At 35.1% G+C, this 17,170-nt stretch overlaps 1 protein-coding gene across 1 annotated transcript; it reads left to right on the top strand.

Annotated features, from left to right (window-relative positions):
- Nucleotides 1–752: 752 nt before the first annotated feature.
- On the top strand, nucleotides 753–13,462 carry LOC144347787 (lysophosphatidic acid phosphatase type 6-like). The gene is made up of 9 exons (XM_085494929.1): nucleotides 753–1,062; nucleotides 1,398–1,529; nucleotides 1,814–1,944; nucleotides 2,136–2,221; nucleotides 2,582–2,799; nucleotides 3,986–4,173; nucleotides 4,805–4,973; nucleotides 11,550–11,680; nucleotides 12,777–13,462. The coding sequence occupies exons 1-8, from the start codon at nucleotides 799–801 to the stop codon at nucleotides 11,676–11,678; spliced, it is 1,317 nt and encodes a 438-aa protein (XP_085351055.1). The 5' UTR covers nucleotides 753–798; the 3' UTR covers nucleotides 11,679–11,680; nucleotides 12,777–13,462.
- Nucleotides 13,463–17,170: the final 3,708 nt, after the last annotated feature.

Raw genomic sequence — 17,170 nt, 5'->3', positions numbered from 1 at the left:
GTTCTTTGAACTATGGTATGGCTTTACAAGGCTGTTTAATAAGTTCAAATATAGTCTGAACTAATTCCAAATATTAGATTAGTGTGTATTTTGAATAGCAGGAAATACATAGTGATTTGAATGATAAAGGAACAAATCTAATCCCTTAACGGCCATCATATATTTCGCTATATTTAGTCTACGTGTTAATCTTGAAACAAAAACGAAACATAAATTGGCTGCTCTCCTGAGAAAGAAATATGGGATATTACATCAGGATGAAATTTTGCCAGGGATGATTATTTGGTCGAATTGAGGTGTAAAATGTATGATAATGTACAAGTCGGTGGATGCTCAGGGAATGGTTGTACACATAGATAGAACGGAGTGGTAAATAATTGTAAATACACAGAACATGACATGACACACAGGGACAAACGCCCGATTGTTTCACAAAACATTTCACACCTTTGAAACACAACATTTTCTATTTGTTGCTCGAGGTTATTTATGATTTAAAAACCATATCATAACATATAGGATATTACCAGTATCCAATATTAAACACATTGATTCACATTATACACATAATGTTTGAGACCTTGTTCACATATTGACCATTGAGCATAGTAGATATATTTTATGTTTTACACTAAACATAACTCGTAGTGATTTCTAACAATAGTAATTCGCCTATAGACAAAAATAGCGCTGCCCAGTTAGATATAATCTGCCAGAGATTATTTATATTCCACGTCAGCAGGTGATGTTTGTACCGGGCAGTTGATATTCCAGCTCTCCATTTTAAAAATATTTTCGATGTCGACATATTTACGTAAACTGTGTTTTGTCGGGACAGGTGTATGCGCTGCGTGCTCCACTTGGTCTGCTCATTTCGTGAATTCTGCCAAAACGATTTCTGACGATGGATCTATTGGGATTGAGGTGAACGGTTCTCGTTTTCAGATTGACCACATCACAAAGCGAGGACTGCAACTGAAAATGATTCAAGTGTTTTTTCGACATGGTGCTAGAACACCTCTGAATTTATTAGCAAATCCGACGAAAATACCAGAACTAGAAGTGAGTATTTATTTTCACTGTGATGTGTGTACATAACTGATAAATTTGAATAAAAATATTTAGATTGTCAATCGCTGAATGTAATTTGTTTGTTTGTTTGTTTGTTATACGCTGTTTTATATTTTACTTTCGTGTGAGCAAGTTATGCAGAGGCTTATTTATTTGATTTAGAATGTTGCAGCCAACAAAATAAATACTGTCAGACATCATTCTATTAACCAATGCTATATCAAATAATCTTGTCGAGTATTGTATGAGTACAGCCAGTCTGTGTTGACAACTGAAAATATTTGTACATTGTGGCGCATATTATTTGTTTTTGTTATGTTTTACAGCAAGTGTGGGACAAGAATGTTTTGTTTTCGGGAGGAGAAGGTTTACTAGCTGATTATGTTGTTAAAGACCTTGGGGGTGGTCCTGCGCTTAAAAATCATTTTGATGCTATACACAAAACGGTATTATTTAAGGTAAGGACAAGTTCTGAACACTGAGAACGTACATCATGGGTATATTTACTTATTTACATTTTACCTTAATTTCATTGAAACACCAAAGAGTAGACTAGGTTCTTATCCTTTTTCAACAATCCGTTCTTACAACTGATATTGGCAAGATATCTTTTTTCATTGACTCGACACTCTAATTGCATAATGTAACGTGGTAATGTTAATTTCTGACTTGAGATGAAAATATTTCACTAACTATTGTAGCAGCGCATGTTTTAAAACAGGTTCCTTACATTTTATTATAGGGTGGAACACATGCTGGTCAGCTGACCACTAAAGGCAAACAACAAATGCATCACTTAGGAGAAGTTTACAAGAAATACTACATTGATAAATTGCGGTTTCTTGATCCACAGTATGAACCTGAACATATCTAGTAGGTACAGCACAGTGACTTGTATATATATATATATATATATATATATATATATATATATATATATATATATATATATATATATATATATATATATATATATATATATATTGCGTATCAGATGAACACGCGAGACATCTGTATACGAGTACACTCCATCTATTTATAGTCATTTTTATTATTTTGTTCAGTATTAGAAGTTCTAATTTTAATCGCACAATTGAGTCTGCCGCCTGTGTGTTAGCAGGGATGTTTGGAAATGAAATTAACAAGAAAGGTAAGTAATACCTTTTGTCAATGGCATTACATATTACAACCAATCATTATTTCTTAGTGTATATAGTATCATAATTTTATCAGCTAAAAATATCGACGTTATTTTACCCTAATAATGAGTATTCCAATATTCATAAACAGCAGGTACAAGTCACATGACGGTGCAATTTTTCGGATCTCACTTAGAGAAAAAATTAGTTGTTATATAGTATTTGGCTAACAACTGTTTGACACTGAAACTTCAAATACAAACTTCACGCCACTATTTTCATTTTTCAAGTCATTATATAACCAATATAAATTCTAATGACTGTGAACAAAAACAACCTTCAAACCATTCACCAACTTTTATTATTTGCAGGTTCTGTCTCCATTTTTGTTGCTACAGCAACAGATGACATCATGTATCCAAACTACAATGCCTGTGGGAGACTTAGTGTACTTACTAAAAACATGTGTGACGTAAATATTACGCGAGAGATGAGACGAAAAATTGAGCCTATTCAGGGTATATTTGGCATATCGCAATGCACCCGCCAGGATTTGTTCAGGATACGTGATGTCATGTCCTGTCAAAAGGTGAGTTGCCGACCATGATACTCATCTTGTGTGTTAACACTAGATGTATGTTTGTAGACATAATATTCAAATCAGTGTATTGGGTTGATAAAACTCATATGCCACAGGGATAGTTTTGACAACAAATAGTTGATGAATGATATCGTCGAAAATCATACTATTTAATTTGCCTTATTACCGAACCACTGTGACAATAAAGCCAAAACCAACGAATGTTAAACGTGATTGGAAGTTGTGTATAATACTGTGTAAATTGGAATTTGGTAAATTGGAAAAAACTAATTTGAATGTGATATTTCTCGAACAACAACTATGAGGAATGCAAACAGCCGAAACAGGTGACACGAAACATATTAAACAATATGTAGTCTTGCTCACTTCGCTTGCGAAATGAATAACTATCGAAACATGCGTTCGTTGCCAATATCCACGTGTAACGGCCACAAATCAAACAACAACCCGAGGTCAAAAGATATCGTTTTTTTGTGGAGTGAATACCGCGGCATATTTTTGCACTTTTATCTGACGCTCCATATTACATTGGTGCTACTCATTCATTTTAGAGTAAATTCAAGATAGTATACGAACGAAGTACATCAATAACATCATATGTGAATCTCAATATAATCACGGTATTTTAGGGATAAACCTCGCATGTTTTAATTCCATATATATAAATATATAACTATTCAATTTTAGTTCAATTTAGTTTTAGTATAAATCTATTCATCAGTTAGTGTCATTGAACTAAATAACCATTTTTGTCGTTTTATGTTTAGATTTTAGTTGTGATGCTTGGCATTCACGAAAAATAATTCCCTAGTGCATTTACCGGGTATATAAATAAAAATTATCTACCGACTACTTACCTGCTATTCAACCCACTGACCTTCACGATTTGATCATTATTCCAGTACATGATGTAACACTTATTACTACAATAAGTTAACAAAGTATTACAGTAAATTCCCTTTCAGCACCCGTCAAAATAAAATTCCTACACGGGAACGAAGATTTGAACATAGACAAGTCTGGGTGGCTTACCCCGTCATATCTGCACACAAAATAGTTACTATAGTTGATTCCCTCTTCAAATTTCGAAGTCCAATCTAATATATAATCAAGTAAGGTAATATTAAATATTGCCAGCAAGCTATTGCAATTCCGTATATCTTACACACAATAGGCACATGGTATTCCAATTATGGACATAATAAATCAGTTGTCAGACTTTATTGAAGAATGCGCTGTTAATTGGATGAAGGAAATTGTCAGTCAACCTGGGAAGCATCGCTTAGAATTGCTCCAGATGTCGGGAGGCAGGATTGTTCAAATGCTCAAGGATAATATGCAACAACTTATTCAATCAAACAAGTGAGTTTCATCACACATATATTTTTCAGCCAAAAACTCAAATAAACCTGGAGTGAACTTTGTACGATAGACAAATAATTGTAAACTTGCATGGATACATAAATATAACCAACAAACCAGAGATCATACAGCATATATGTAGATTCACCACTCTCTAAATGTACATCGTCTCAGCTACATTGTCTTCACATTAAAAGGATTTACACAGCTCACAGCTCGCCCAAAAAAACATTTGATGCCTTGGTGATCACGAAATGGAATGCTGTTAGATATGTTCAGTTGGAGTTGATTCGAGGAATCCACGTGTTGCTGTGTGATGGCCGCCATTCGGGAAGTCTGCGCATGGGCAAAAGCTAATATACGCTCTGACCGCTCAATAGGTTAAAGGTAGTCGTCGCGCCGCGCATGCGCGGGATATAGTCTCTTATAGACAAACATGCTGGTTTTGACTGTTGCAGTAATTAGTGCAAGTGGCGTCCGGGGCAAAACTGGTACTCGTGATTTCATTAGAATACATGCAGCAAGTGCGTGAATATGAAACAATATTGTTTATTACAATATATTTTAAATATTTAACTATAATACTACCAAAATTTAATTTACAATATAATATTGCTGTTGATTATTACAGTATCGAGAAATTCCGGATTTATTCTTGTCATGACGACACGTTGATGGCGCTGTTAATTGGTTTGGATATATTTGATGACATTTGGCCACCTTACGCAGCAGATTTAACATTTGAATTATATGAAGATGAAAAGGGGTTTCATTATGTCAGAACAATGTATTTAGGCAAGGTAAGTATCTGCGAAGAACTTCTATCTGTGTGATGTCAGTTTAGTTGATGCCCAACTAAGAGAATGGCATTTTGTTAAGAGTCACATATTTCGACAAACCAGGGTAATGATTTTTATTTGTTGCACAATTAACGTGCGATGTGTCCAAAATTATTTATATTAAAACTAACCAGAGGTACATCACTTGGGGGTTGCAACGGGCATAGTACTGTATGGTAACATTTTGTCAAGATCCCATTCAAGTCTCATCTCGTAGATAGCGAGACTGAGGCTACGACCTTTTGACATGACCCCTACTGTGATTTCACTAAAGATGGCGGACAGCTTACGATTGACGACTACCTCATTTATTATATTACAAATTGTGCTAAGTTTGGTCAAAAAAGTGAGTTTTCATATGTATTGCATTGTTCGATATATAACAATCTTCAGTATGGGTTCAAATGTATGCGTTAAAACCTTAATATGAGTATGTGATCTGTATGTGTCTACGTGGTGTACCAGTGGCAGTTAGGCGGAACCATGGTGACGCGAAAATATCTTAAAATATTTGTCGTTCGCTGCACCTGGTTTGAGAGAATATATGCAACTTTATAGATCAAAACAATGACTGCAACCAAAACCAAGCGACAGGGAAAGTGCGCTCTTTTGCCGACGACTCTGTTGTGCCTCCATAATTCTGACAGTGAGATAAGCACGTTGAATTCCCACACGAACGACTGTATTTCTCAAGTTCACTCAAATTCAAAGCCGTCTACTCGTAGCAGTAGAAGTATTAGTACTATGATGGTTGCACGAGAGTGTTTACGTTATGGATACACACCTATATTCCGACAACCCTATGTTGAGATGCTAATAGGTTCTGACACCTACAACATTTTAGAAACGTTTTTGACATTTCACTGCATTTTTATCTCTTTACTATAAGAATAAATATTATTATTCTTCTTCAGATATTATCCTTCAGATATTATCCTACGCTCAAACGCTACATAATAAAATGTTACATTTCTTTACAATTAAATTAATAAGTATGCCGGATTATAATACTTTCCACTCCTCTGGCCATGGGCTTTCATGGAGGTGTTTTGTGATCATCGTCGGCAATTGTACATTCAGATTTACAATGTCAAACAATATGCTCAGACGCGCAGTATCCTATCAAGCTCCAGATGCAACATATTGTTGTTTAATTATTGGCAAACGTTCAGATCAACAATGAACTATGTACCTGACAGTCTTCATGTTGGCCTCTGACAACTTGTACTCGGGAACATCTAAATGACATTGTTCAGTACGTGAGCCGGCCAGAATGTGCCATATTGTCAGTGAAAATTAGTATGCTAGCAACATGAAATCTGACTGTAGTGAAGAACTTTAAAATAGTATGTTTAAAGTTATCAGGTTTTCTGAGTGCATAGAAACAGGATAATTTATGACTGGGCATTTATTGGGCCCGAATTTCTTCTCCGTCAAAAGTAACCAAAATTTGGACGGAGATAATTTAATTCGAGTAGCCATTATCTAGGAGGATGGATTTTACTTTATTCAACTATTTTCGATTTCAAGCAAATCACGAGTGCCTGTTGATTTTAATGACTGCTACTCAAGGCTATCTTCAAATTCGATAAAATATTAAAATACCGTACTCCGACTCTATTGTACATGTAGATCCAGCTCTGATATCGATCTAACAATAAGATCATTATGAGAGAATGGGCGAGAAATTTTAAGAAAAAAAATCAAATGTGGAATTCTGATGGATGTTGTATAATGTGGACCTTACCCTTGAATGTTGAATTATGATTCAAATTTGCAGACAGTATAAACTTGTGCAATATTCCGGCTCCTGGCATTAGAAGAAGCTGGCCTATTGTACATTTAAATTATCGGATAATTATCTGATAATTCTCGATCTTTTAGATAGATATTAGACAGGGTTTACAGCTGAGTGGTGATTTTTTTTGTTTTAAACATAGAATTCTCCCATAATTCTCTTCGAACTATCAATGTTTTTGATTGGTAGGAAAACGTGTGGAGGTGAACAAAGAATGTTTCCCGAAAACACACAATATAGGAATGTAAAGAGATAGTATTTGTATTTTTGAAAATCACAAAAACTTATGTAAACACTACAGAATGCTAAATTCAGTGCCTATTTATCTCTTGCATAATGAATAAATAAATGATTTTAATTAATATGCAGATACATTTGGAAAGGTGCTACCGGATGTAAACTGCAACCTTGCGATTCCGCGATAGATGAATATCGAAGTACAACTTTCATAAAAAAGTATAAAATAATTCTCCGATAATTATCGATCTAAAACTTTGATAGTTAGGCCATTTTGAACTATTCTTGTGTTTTCATAAGAAATAATGTTTGTGACATTTTTTTGATTCCGAATACAAACAATTCTCCACGAATCATATGCTGATTCAGAAATCTCTGAATGTGTAGAAGAAAACATTAGACTTGCAAAATTGGTTTCATCCAACATAAAGCAAGATTTACAAAGCATAGATCAGTCAACAGATGTGTACCCCATGCCCACAGAGATAGATCTTGAGAAGCTTGAAGGCCATATCCCTGATTCCCCCCAGCACCTAATAACATGCATGTTTACTGATTCACGTACAAAACAAGCTAAACGTAAAAAGAAGCTCTTGCAAGTATCACTATGTCTCATAATAATGCAAGTAGCCTTAAAACAGACATAATTTTATCACCAGTGCTTCTATCAGTTGGTCTTTTTATACACCAGTCAATAAGGTCTCGAGTTCTTCTTGATGTGCTTTCTTCTCTTGGATTAAGTGCATCATATGATCAAGTAATGGCATTTGAAAAATCTTCAGTCGTCAGTCAATCCATTGACAGGCTTTCTGTAAGCCTTGTTGAACAAGAAAGGGGTGGCGGCTTTTGCCAGTGGGTGGCAGATAACTTTGATTATAATGAAGACACAGTAACTGGCCATGACTCCACACACGTCATGGGTATCATTACATGCAAAACACCATGCAGTAGTGACAAGCAGTTAGATGTAATTCAACGAAGACATGTTTCAGCAGATGAAATTGTTAAGGCTGGTAATTTTGGCGAAATAATACGACCATATAAAACACCACCAAAATTAAACATGTCAGATGTAAAGTTCAAGCCTAACCAGCCTATAGAGGTAAACGTCATCGAATATGAACTTGTGGACACATTATGGCTGTTTCCTAGTCGTCTACACCAAAAACCACCAAATTCATGTCAACAGTGGTAGATGGTAATTGCGAGTGCTCAGCTGTGTTATACAGTCCAATGATTCCCCTAAATCCCCAATCAAATGAAGCTGTTTATAGCACAATGGTATTTGTACAGTCCCAAGCTATGAAAGCAGGCATGTGTTGTGCAACATTGACACTAGACTATCCACTATACCTGAAGGCTTACAAGATCAAACAGGACAATAAACCTGAGTTCAGTCATATCAATTTGCATCTTGGTGGCTTTCACAAACTGATGTTCTTTCTAGGAGCAGGGTGCCAATGAATGTACGGTAGTGGTTTAAATAATTTATGGGCAACTGTTTATGCAAGAAATTGCCAAAGGTGATGGATGGAAAGGCCTAAGCTAAGACATTGTGGGCTTATCTATTAACATATGCTGCTCTACCCTTGATATTATTGATGCCACTGGAAGAAAAGTCCGGCTCTCTTGAACAGAATGATATTGGCGTCAACACAACAAATGTCTCAATTCCTGGAGAGCAAGTGGTGAATGGTGATACTGGTAATGGCGTTAACGAAATTAATGCACCAATGAATAATAATGCATATGGTCAACACTGGAAGATATATACACAGCTATGTATGTGACATGTCAGTTGGTGAAATAGCTTCTTCTGATATGTTATGGAACCTTCACAAACAAGTGTGTGATATGAAAAAGGACAAGGAAAAGTCTAGAACAGGAAAGTTGTGGGTTATGTTCATCAATATTGTATCAGTTGTTAGAATGTTCATAAGGGCTGAAAGAAATGGAAATTGGAAGCTTCACCTTAAATCTACACAGGACATGCTTCCTTATTTTTGCTGCAGCAGGGCACAATAACTATAAACAAAGCCTAATAACGTATGGGAAGACACAAGGAGGACTTATAAACATTATGCACCAGGAATCAGCCAGAACAAAAAGATTCAAGGCCTTCCTTCTTGAGCACAATCCTTTTACTGTTGAAGATGATGAAGAAATGTTGCAACAGGCTTGATTGCTGATTACCGAGTGAATGTCGATGATTCACTACAAATAGGACTGAATATTCATGCCAAGCTAACAGGCAAAAAAGTTGCAGAAGTCACCATGAAGAAGGTTGATCAAGCTAAAACTTTTGCGGTAATGAGAAAGCTGATTAAGGTTGAAAATGAAAATATTGCCATGTCATCAGCAGAACTCTACCAACGTCTGCTGTCAGTTGCATATCTGAATGGACTTCCACAGCCAAGTGTATGTGTACATGAGCTTGCCACTGTTTCTCCAGCTTTTTTCCAAGATGATGGCAACATAAGGAAGTCACAGAAGTCACAAATGGCTAATTATCTACTCCGGATGGTTGATGATATCCTTGTTCATAGAAATGATGAACCTACTGTTAAGGTGTTTGATGGATGTGCTCTTCTACACCGTATACCCTGTCCAAAAGTTGATGCACTGGATTCAGTATGTGAATCTTTTGTTGCTGCTGCATCTCACAGACGATCAGTTGGGGCTCCACTCCACTCTACATACTGTTTGATAGTTACGAAGTCACTACAACAAAGATGCATAATCAGATGTTGCAGTCAATGTTAAGACACCTGTTCCACAGAATAAGACAGTTTTCTCTTGAATAAATCCAACAAGCAAAAGCTTATAAAGCTGACAGATGCTGGAGTTGTTGTAAAGCATGCAGGTGATGCTGATGTTGTAATTGTTCGCAATGCTGTTGAACTTGCGGGAACAAACAATCATGTTGTTGTGATTGCTGATGACACAGATGAGTTGATCCTGCTGCTTTATCATTCAAGTATGCCTGCTGACAACGTTATGCAGACGAAACAACATACTATATCTATCAAGACAGCAAAAGAAGTTATAGGACTGGAACTTTGTATGTGTCTTTTGTTTGTCCACGATATGTCTGGTTGTAAATGGTCTGTAAATGTCTGGTAAAAATAATAAAACTCCTCCAGTCATCACAACTACGAACTGATGTACTGGTATTTGGGGACACATCAACACCAATCCAAGGGCTGTGTAATGTTGGAGAGACAATTGTCAAAATCTTATACAGTGGAAATATGAAAGCAATAAATGGTATAGATGAGCTCTTCATGTTATATCTTCAAAGTATACTCCTGTTGAGCGTATGCCTCCTACAAGCAGAGCCTGCTACTTTCACAGCCTGCGTGTGCACCATCTGGTTACTACAAGGAAGCATCGTGAAAATGTGTCAAATAAAGAAGATTATGGGTTTAAGTTAAAAGATAGTTCAGTTTCAACTATTATTACAGATATTGCAGCTACACCACATAAACTCTTTTCAATCATTAGATGTTCATGCAGGACTAGTGTGCACTTATGTTCATCATGTGGATGTTCAAAAAAAGGGTCTCCATTGTAGTATTCACTGCAGGTGTCAGGCACAATGCGAGAATAGCCCATCAACAAGCTACTTGACAGGTGATGATGAAGATGACAATGACGATCCTAAAGACATTAAGCACATTGAAGATCCAGCGTAAGAAGATTCTCTGGCAATCAGTAACATGAACAGATCATCATCAAACTCATATTTATGAGTAATACGTTTCTATTCTGAGTGCGCGCATTATCTCGATGGAGACATACCAGATCGGATTTCTGGAATATAGCACAGCCTTTATCACGTTTGTATTTTTCCATTGTTTCGCAGTACAGAAAATGTTCGGAATTGTGTAGTCATTAAACCAAACCAAAATAGCATTGTTCATACACGAGAAAACATCGGTTTCCCAGGGTTATCTTGCTTGATTGTTATTTGCACTTCTGTGACACCAATATATATATACCAAATTAACTGTTGTTATTCTTTAGATTATCAATGATAAACAAAACAAATGTTGTCGTGAAAATCAAAATTGCGTTTTTTACACTTTTGACCAAAAATTGCAATTTTACATGCTTAAAAAACAACTTTCCCAAGGTTCAGATTGAATTTTTCTTACCGTTATAGAGCATCAACATATAGAGATTGAACAAAAAATATATTTGTTATATAAAATGTATTGGTTCTCGTCAATTTCTACTGGACTATAGGTGACAAATGCGCCTTCATATGTGTGTATGAAGCTGCTATGTCCAGAAATTGTCCGCAAATAACACAATTTCCGAAATTATATTTCGTCTAGCTTCACAAAACTCAGCCATGATATAGGTAGAAACTATCGATCGGCTTATATTACCTTTATTCAAAAATAAAATGGGTGAAACTTGATATTATCCAACAAACGTAATAATAATAAGGGATAACAAACAGCTTAGTAATCGCATGTGTTTGCGATTGTTTATAGGAAAAATGTGTATTAAAAAGTAAGGAAGCAATTATCCCGTTAGAAGAGTTCACAAAATTAACATCCAAGATATCAATATCGAGAGATAAGTATCTAGCTTTGTGCGATGACGTAGCCACACTAACATAATGGTAAGTACATTTGCTTAAATTTGGGAAGGCGTATTTACAATGTCAAATAACCAATACTAGTAATTTCGCAAAGATATTGTAAGATGGTAAGCAACGCAAATTTAGGTGGATACAACTGTTACACAATGGTGAGTATGAATGTACAAATCACGTGGCTACATTTGTCCAGTGTAACTACAGATTTGGTCGATGACGTGGCTATACTGTCACATTAATGTATATTATACATGTTAGTCATTATTGGATTAAATATAGTCAATACTTTGGTAGAGTCTGATATGGTAATTGATCATAGTAGTACACAATTGGTCTTCAGTGTTATGTATTGTTGCGATCTTGTTTGAGTCAGAAACAGTTGAACTCCAACTAACCGTACTATAGTATATAGTATAAGAGATTTCGCCTCCCAAGAGGAAGTGAAGGTTGTGTAAACAATAATGTTATGGGTGAATTTTTGATGTACTGGACCATCAATTCGTCACTGATATTTTTGCTAATTTTGCTTGTAATTTGTTATTCCTATTCAATTGGCATGTTTTGTTCAAAAAAATGTCACGTTTTGTTGTGGCTTATTATTATTAACAGCTCTTGGCAATCGCGTTCTGAAAATAGAGTGAACACATGAATGACAAAACTTGTAAATAGCAAAAGGCATACTGCAATATAAACAGTTTGTATCAGTAGAACAGTTAAATCTGCACTAATTAACCCCAAGAAAACATTCTCAACAATAATTTCAAAATGTTCAAGCGACATAGCTATCATTGTAAACAGGGATTGAAGTGTTTATTTTGTCTAACATTTGATTGAAAGTAGTGGTAAAATGCAAATTCCATAAATTTAGAAATAATTTCTGACAGAGGTATTTATAACGTCAGGTGCGTATTTAAAATCACTGTAATTTCTAAATCAACGAAAATGATTAACAAATGAATTCTTATCTCTGGCAATGTGGATATCGAGAGATGATATTTGACAAATTCTATATCGAGGTAAAGAATATTCATTATACATTTATATAAGATTTGATTTCATAAAGTAAATCATTTGGTACTGTGTAATTGTAATTTTCTTTTTTTGTTTTGTTTTACTCTAGGTAATTATACCCAGTATTTGGTTAAATCCCTGACGGCAATGAGGCGGTGGTTGAATAAACAAACTTCGACTGGCGTAGTTGCAGCAGGAAGACAGTAGTGTTCGCATTAGCCTGATAAGTTTGCATGAGTTACGCCCTCCGATGTGCTCCAAACCCAACACACGCATGACAGAACGGTATTTTGTCACCTTTTCCAACGATTTTTTGTCGGCACCAATCAAATTGCAGGAACGTCAGATAGTGAGAGTCATCAAAGAGTGACCATTTACGGCAAAGTGTATGTTTGTTTGTTTGTTTGTTTGTTTATTTATGTATGATAAGGTGCTAGCAAATTTCTGCAATTTTGAAAACATGACCACTAAAATGAATATTTATTGAAACTCATTGCAAGAAGGTGTGAACGTTGCAAATTTGCAGTATTGATCTTGCGAACGAAACATACACTATTCTGTCAGGCGTTCAGTCAGCAGTGCATCACTAACGCCTACATGTCAGCCTATGTATAAATGTGTTTGAAATGAAAAATGTTCATTGTAAAATTAGAATCTAATTTTTATTGGTTTTGCAGTGAGTATAATATTATATTCTATTGACACAAAGACTGCTTTATTCTTGACATTTTCGTTAACCAACTTGTTTCTCAAGCGATGAATAAAACCAACGGTCTAGTATACAAAACAACACAATTTGTGTTTATGTAATTCTTTAAAATATAGCTATGGCACACATATCTACATGTAAGTTTAATACAGAGATGAGAAATCTTTGTTTCTTGGGTGCTAATGTACATGTGCATAGTGTATCTCATTACACTTATATATTGTTTTATGAGGAAAATAAATATGACTCATTAGAGTACATTCACTTCATTCATTCAAATTCACACTGTCTGAACAAGAGTTTCAATAATGGGCTATAAGAAAACTTTAACTATGATACTCAATACCATTGATTTAACAATAACTGTATGAACATATTTATGTTAACATATATTAACATATTTATGTTGTCGGCTTACCATATCTATGTAATTTGGTAACATCTGTATAGCCTGATATCCCGAATGTTTCATCATATTTTGTATCCATATATACCAGGGTAAACAAGGCTGGGCAAAACATTCAGCCTTATCGACCCCCCCTTCAACTAATGGGATATTTTGGTTCCTCCCATAACACCGATGTAACAGTAGCATGTACGGTTAAAATATTACGACAACTATGCATATAACTTTATATATACATATTACAACTTTTTAGAATATATATACATCGTCAAGGTAAACACTTTAAACAACAATTACTCATGAATATCCCTACTTAACTGGACATTAATCTCCAAATATAAATTAAAACAATACTGAAGAATGTGTAACAATTTATTGTCAAATACAATTGCAACTATTTTCCAAATCTAGCTAGCATATGATTGTATATGGATTGGCCTAACGCGATTTGAGAACCGTTTCATTCAATATGTAAACAGCATTCTAAGACACGGTGATGAGTCTTATGTAATGACCGAACGTAACTCTGATGTCGCCAAATATATTTTTCAATCTCAAAAGAAAGAAAGAAAGACGATATGAACAGATGTCTTATCCACAAATTCACATTGTACAAAAGACCAATAAAATTACGGAGGATAACGTTGTTTCGAAATACAAAAACAAAGTTTAACATGCTAACTACTTACCACGTATGTCTCTTTCTCATCCACGACTGTGTAGGCCAGGTTCTCAAAGTATACTGATGAACGCACCCAATTTGATCTAAACAAATGACAGTGTTTGTAACAATAATAATGTTAACAATGAGTACGATATTGCCAACAAACAATTGTTCTTTAATGGTATTTTTGATATAGATGAAGTAAATGCCGAATCACTAATTATTAACGATTGCATTTGATTGTAGTGTAATTACAGGCATATTACAAACATATAAACAAGCAAAATCCAAGTATTTAACCTGTGACAAATCGCCTTGACACAATAAGAACGTGTACCATGTAATAGGACTCAGACCTACGTGTTCCAGATTGTTTATGTCTTTCAGTTTGTCAGGTGTACACATTTTAGAAGCGGTAACTGAAATACTCGGTTTGTATGTATAACGAATGTTTGTAAAAAAAAAAAAAAGATACGGAAAACAATTCAATAATCAATATTGTTATTATTATATAGTCCATATCAAAAAAATAATAATAAATAAATACTAGAATGAATAAGAAATATACAAGGGAGCAATATTTTCCTTGCTATTACGTAATTGCCCATAACGTCTCAGTATAACATTTCATTCCAACGCAGTGACAAGGCTGACCTCTATCCCACGTCTCTGTTCCATAAACTAGTCAATATACTGTTGTTGGACGAGTACTAAGTACACTATCTAAATTTATATACAATATTTCTGGAAATTTCATGAAATAGTTTGACTTGGTTATGCTAACCGGAAGCAGAATGTCGAGTTTAAGCTTGGAAGGAAAGTGCATACACTTCGTTTTCACCACATTATAGAGCATATCCTGATCAGTAGCAAATAATTCACATGTGTTAAGTAGTTTTCGTGGCCCTTTTATAGAGGGCGCTAGTAAACACATGCCATCTGCATAACTGATATTATTAATCACAATGTTGCCAACAAGACAACCACATAGAAGTTTATTTAACTTCACAATTAGGCTAGACTCGCACCATATTACCCAATTCTCATTTAGTTTCCATTCAGGTGGCTTTCTAACTCTGGAAGATCTACGCGACATAATACAAGCAGCTGGCTCTTTATTATTATCGCGTCTTTCTGGTGAGGCTTGGAATAAGGTCGGGGTAACCATAGTAGTAAGCAAAGATGTAATCCCAGTATCCGAATCTGAGTCTTCAACTTCATTTAGGTCTCTAACATGGTCGGAAAATGGCTGATGTATCACAGTAGACTTAATTAGGTAGCAATAATTAAGTCTAATATATTTATATTCATATATTTTAGCAAGGAACTTGGATTTCATGAACTTTATAATTTGACAATGTTCATCAGAAACACCAAGAACCAAATAACGATTTCTGGCACAGGATTTATCCCTATCGCTATAAAGAAGTACCAGGTCACCAAGACGTATATCTCCCCTCACCTCGACGTTGCTGCCTAAAGTATGAGCATTGACCTTGCTGGGGATAAGGTAATACTGAAATGTGGTATTCTATTATTTCTTTGGATGAAAATCAATTGCAGAATAAGTCAACGTTTTTATTTTTCAATCAGATAGAAGATATATTGTCAGCCATTTCATAAACAATATTTGGAACTTTAGTCAATAGTTCATTATATCTATGACTACATTTTATTCGTCAATATCCATCATCACGTTAGAAGACCACATTCATTAAAAACAAAGCGTTGACTGTTTTATATAGTTAACACCGGGTACATCAATTGGCAGTATCTTCAGGCAAAACAATATTAATCCAGCACGACTCGCCAGCCCTTCCAAACGCCTATACTTATCACTTTAAAATTTTATATATAGTCCTCATTTTCATAGCCCTAGTTTTGTTGATGTTGACCCATGACATGTTTGTACCTCGTGTTGTTAATACAAAGCAGAGTATGATCATGTTATCAAACATACAAGAATGTCACGCTTCGCGGCAAGGACAAATGCAAATGCAAACACATAGACGTAGGTAGTTCGCTGAGCTAAAACACGGAAGTTTCGTTCAACACAACGTGAAACACAAATGCCAAATCAGCCAAGTGTAACATAGCAAGTTTATAAAGTAGCAAGCCCTTGTATTATAATACGCATACCAGATGCTGTCCGAATCTAACAATCGCAGGCCCCCATACAGATTGCAGTTTATTCTGGTAGCATGTCTCATGTACCAACAAAATTTAAACACACGTGTCCGTTTATTCGAACGCAGCGCCGGTATATCCCCCTCTAAAAGCAATGCCTTCGATAGGTTTAATGGGAATATTGAAATTCAAGTGGAAGGTTACCCATACATACATTGTATATACTTTGTATTTTTACATTTTTTTCTAGCGTCAACTTTATACTATGGTTTCGACAATGAATGCAATATATTCTCATTTTAGTTTAGTTTTGAATAATACAATTACTCATCATTCCAGAATATAGCTCCCCCAAGACTGCACATCATAAAGACTGTGGCAGGTGCATTTATTCGCGATTGGGTAGCATATAATGGTGAGTGCACTACATAAAATTGCAATATAACGAGAGCTGGAAATTAAAGTACATTAAATACAATATTCTGATATAAAGGCAAACCAGTTCTATTTGTATAACATAGAGACTCACATTTGTGGATGCGTAAAGTGATAAAAGTTATTGTGGTGTACAATATATGTAATCGAACATTGTCATTG

This window comes from Saccoglossus kowalevskii, chromosome 21 (assembly GCF_978046115.1).
Source record: "Saccoglossus kowalevskii chromosome 21, keSacKowa6.1, whole genome shotgun sequence".
Lineage (NCBI taxonomy): Eukaryota > Metazoa > Hemichordata > Enteropneusta > Harrimaniidae > Saccoglossus > Saccoglossus kowalevskii.
This window is presented reverse-complemented; position numbering and strand designations above follow the sequence as displayed.

What these genes read in the sequence shown, in the direction of transcription:
- LOC144347787 (XM_085494929.1), top strand. Translation starts at nt 799, where the DNA reads ATGTCGACATATTTACGTAAACTGTGTTTTGTCGGGACAGGTGTATGC. An exon ending in ACAAAACGGTATTATTTAAG is followed by an intron (nt 1,530 to 1,813) that starts GTAAGGACAAGT and finishes ATTTTATTATAG; the next exon opens with GGTGGAACACATGCTGGTCA. An exon ending in AAATGAAATTAACAAGAAAG is followed by an intron (nt 2,222 to 2,581) that starts GTAAGTAATACC and finishes TATTATTTGCAG; the next exon opens with GTTCTGTCTCCATTTTTGTT.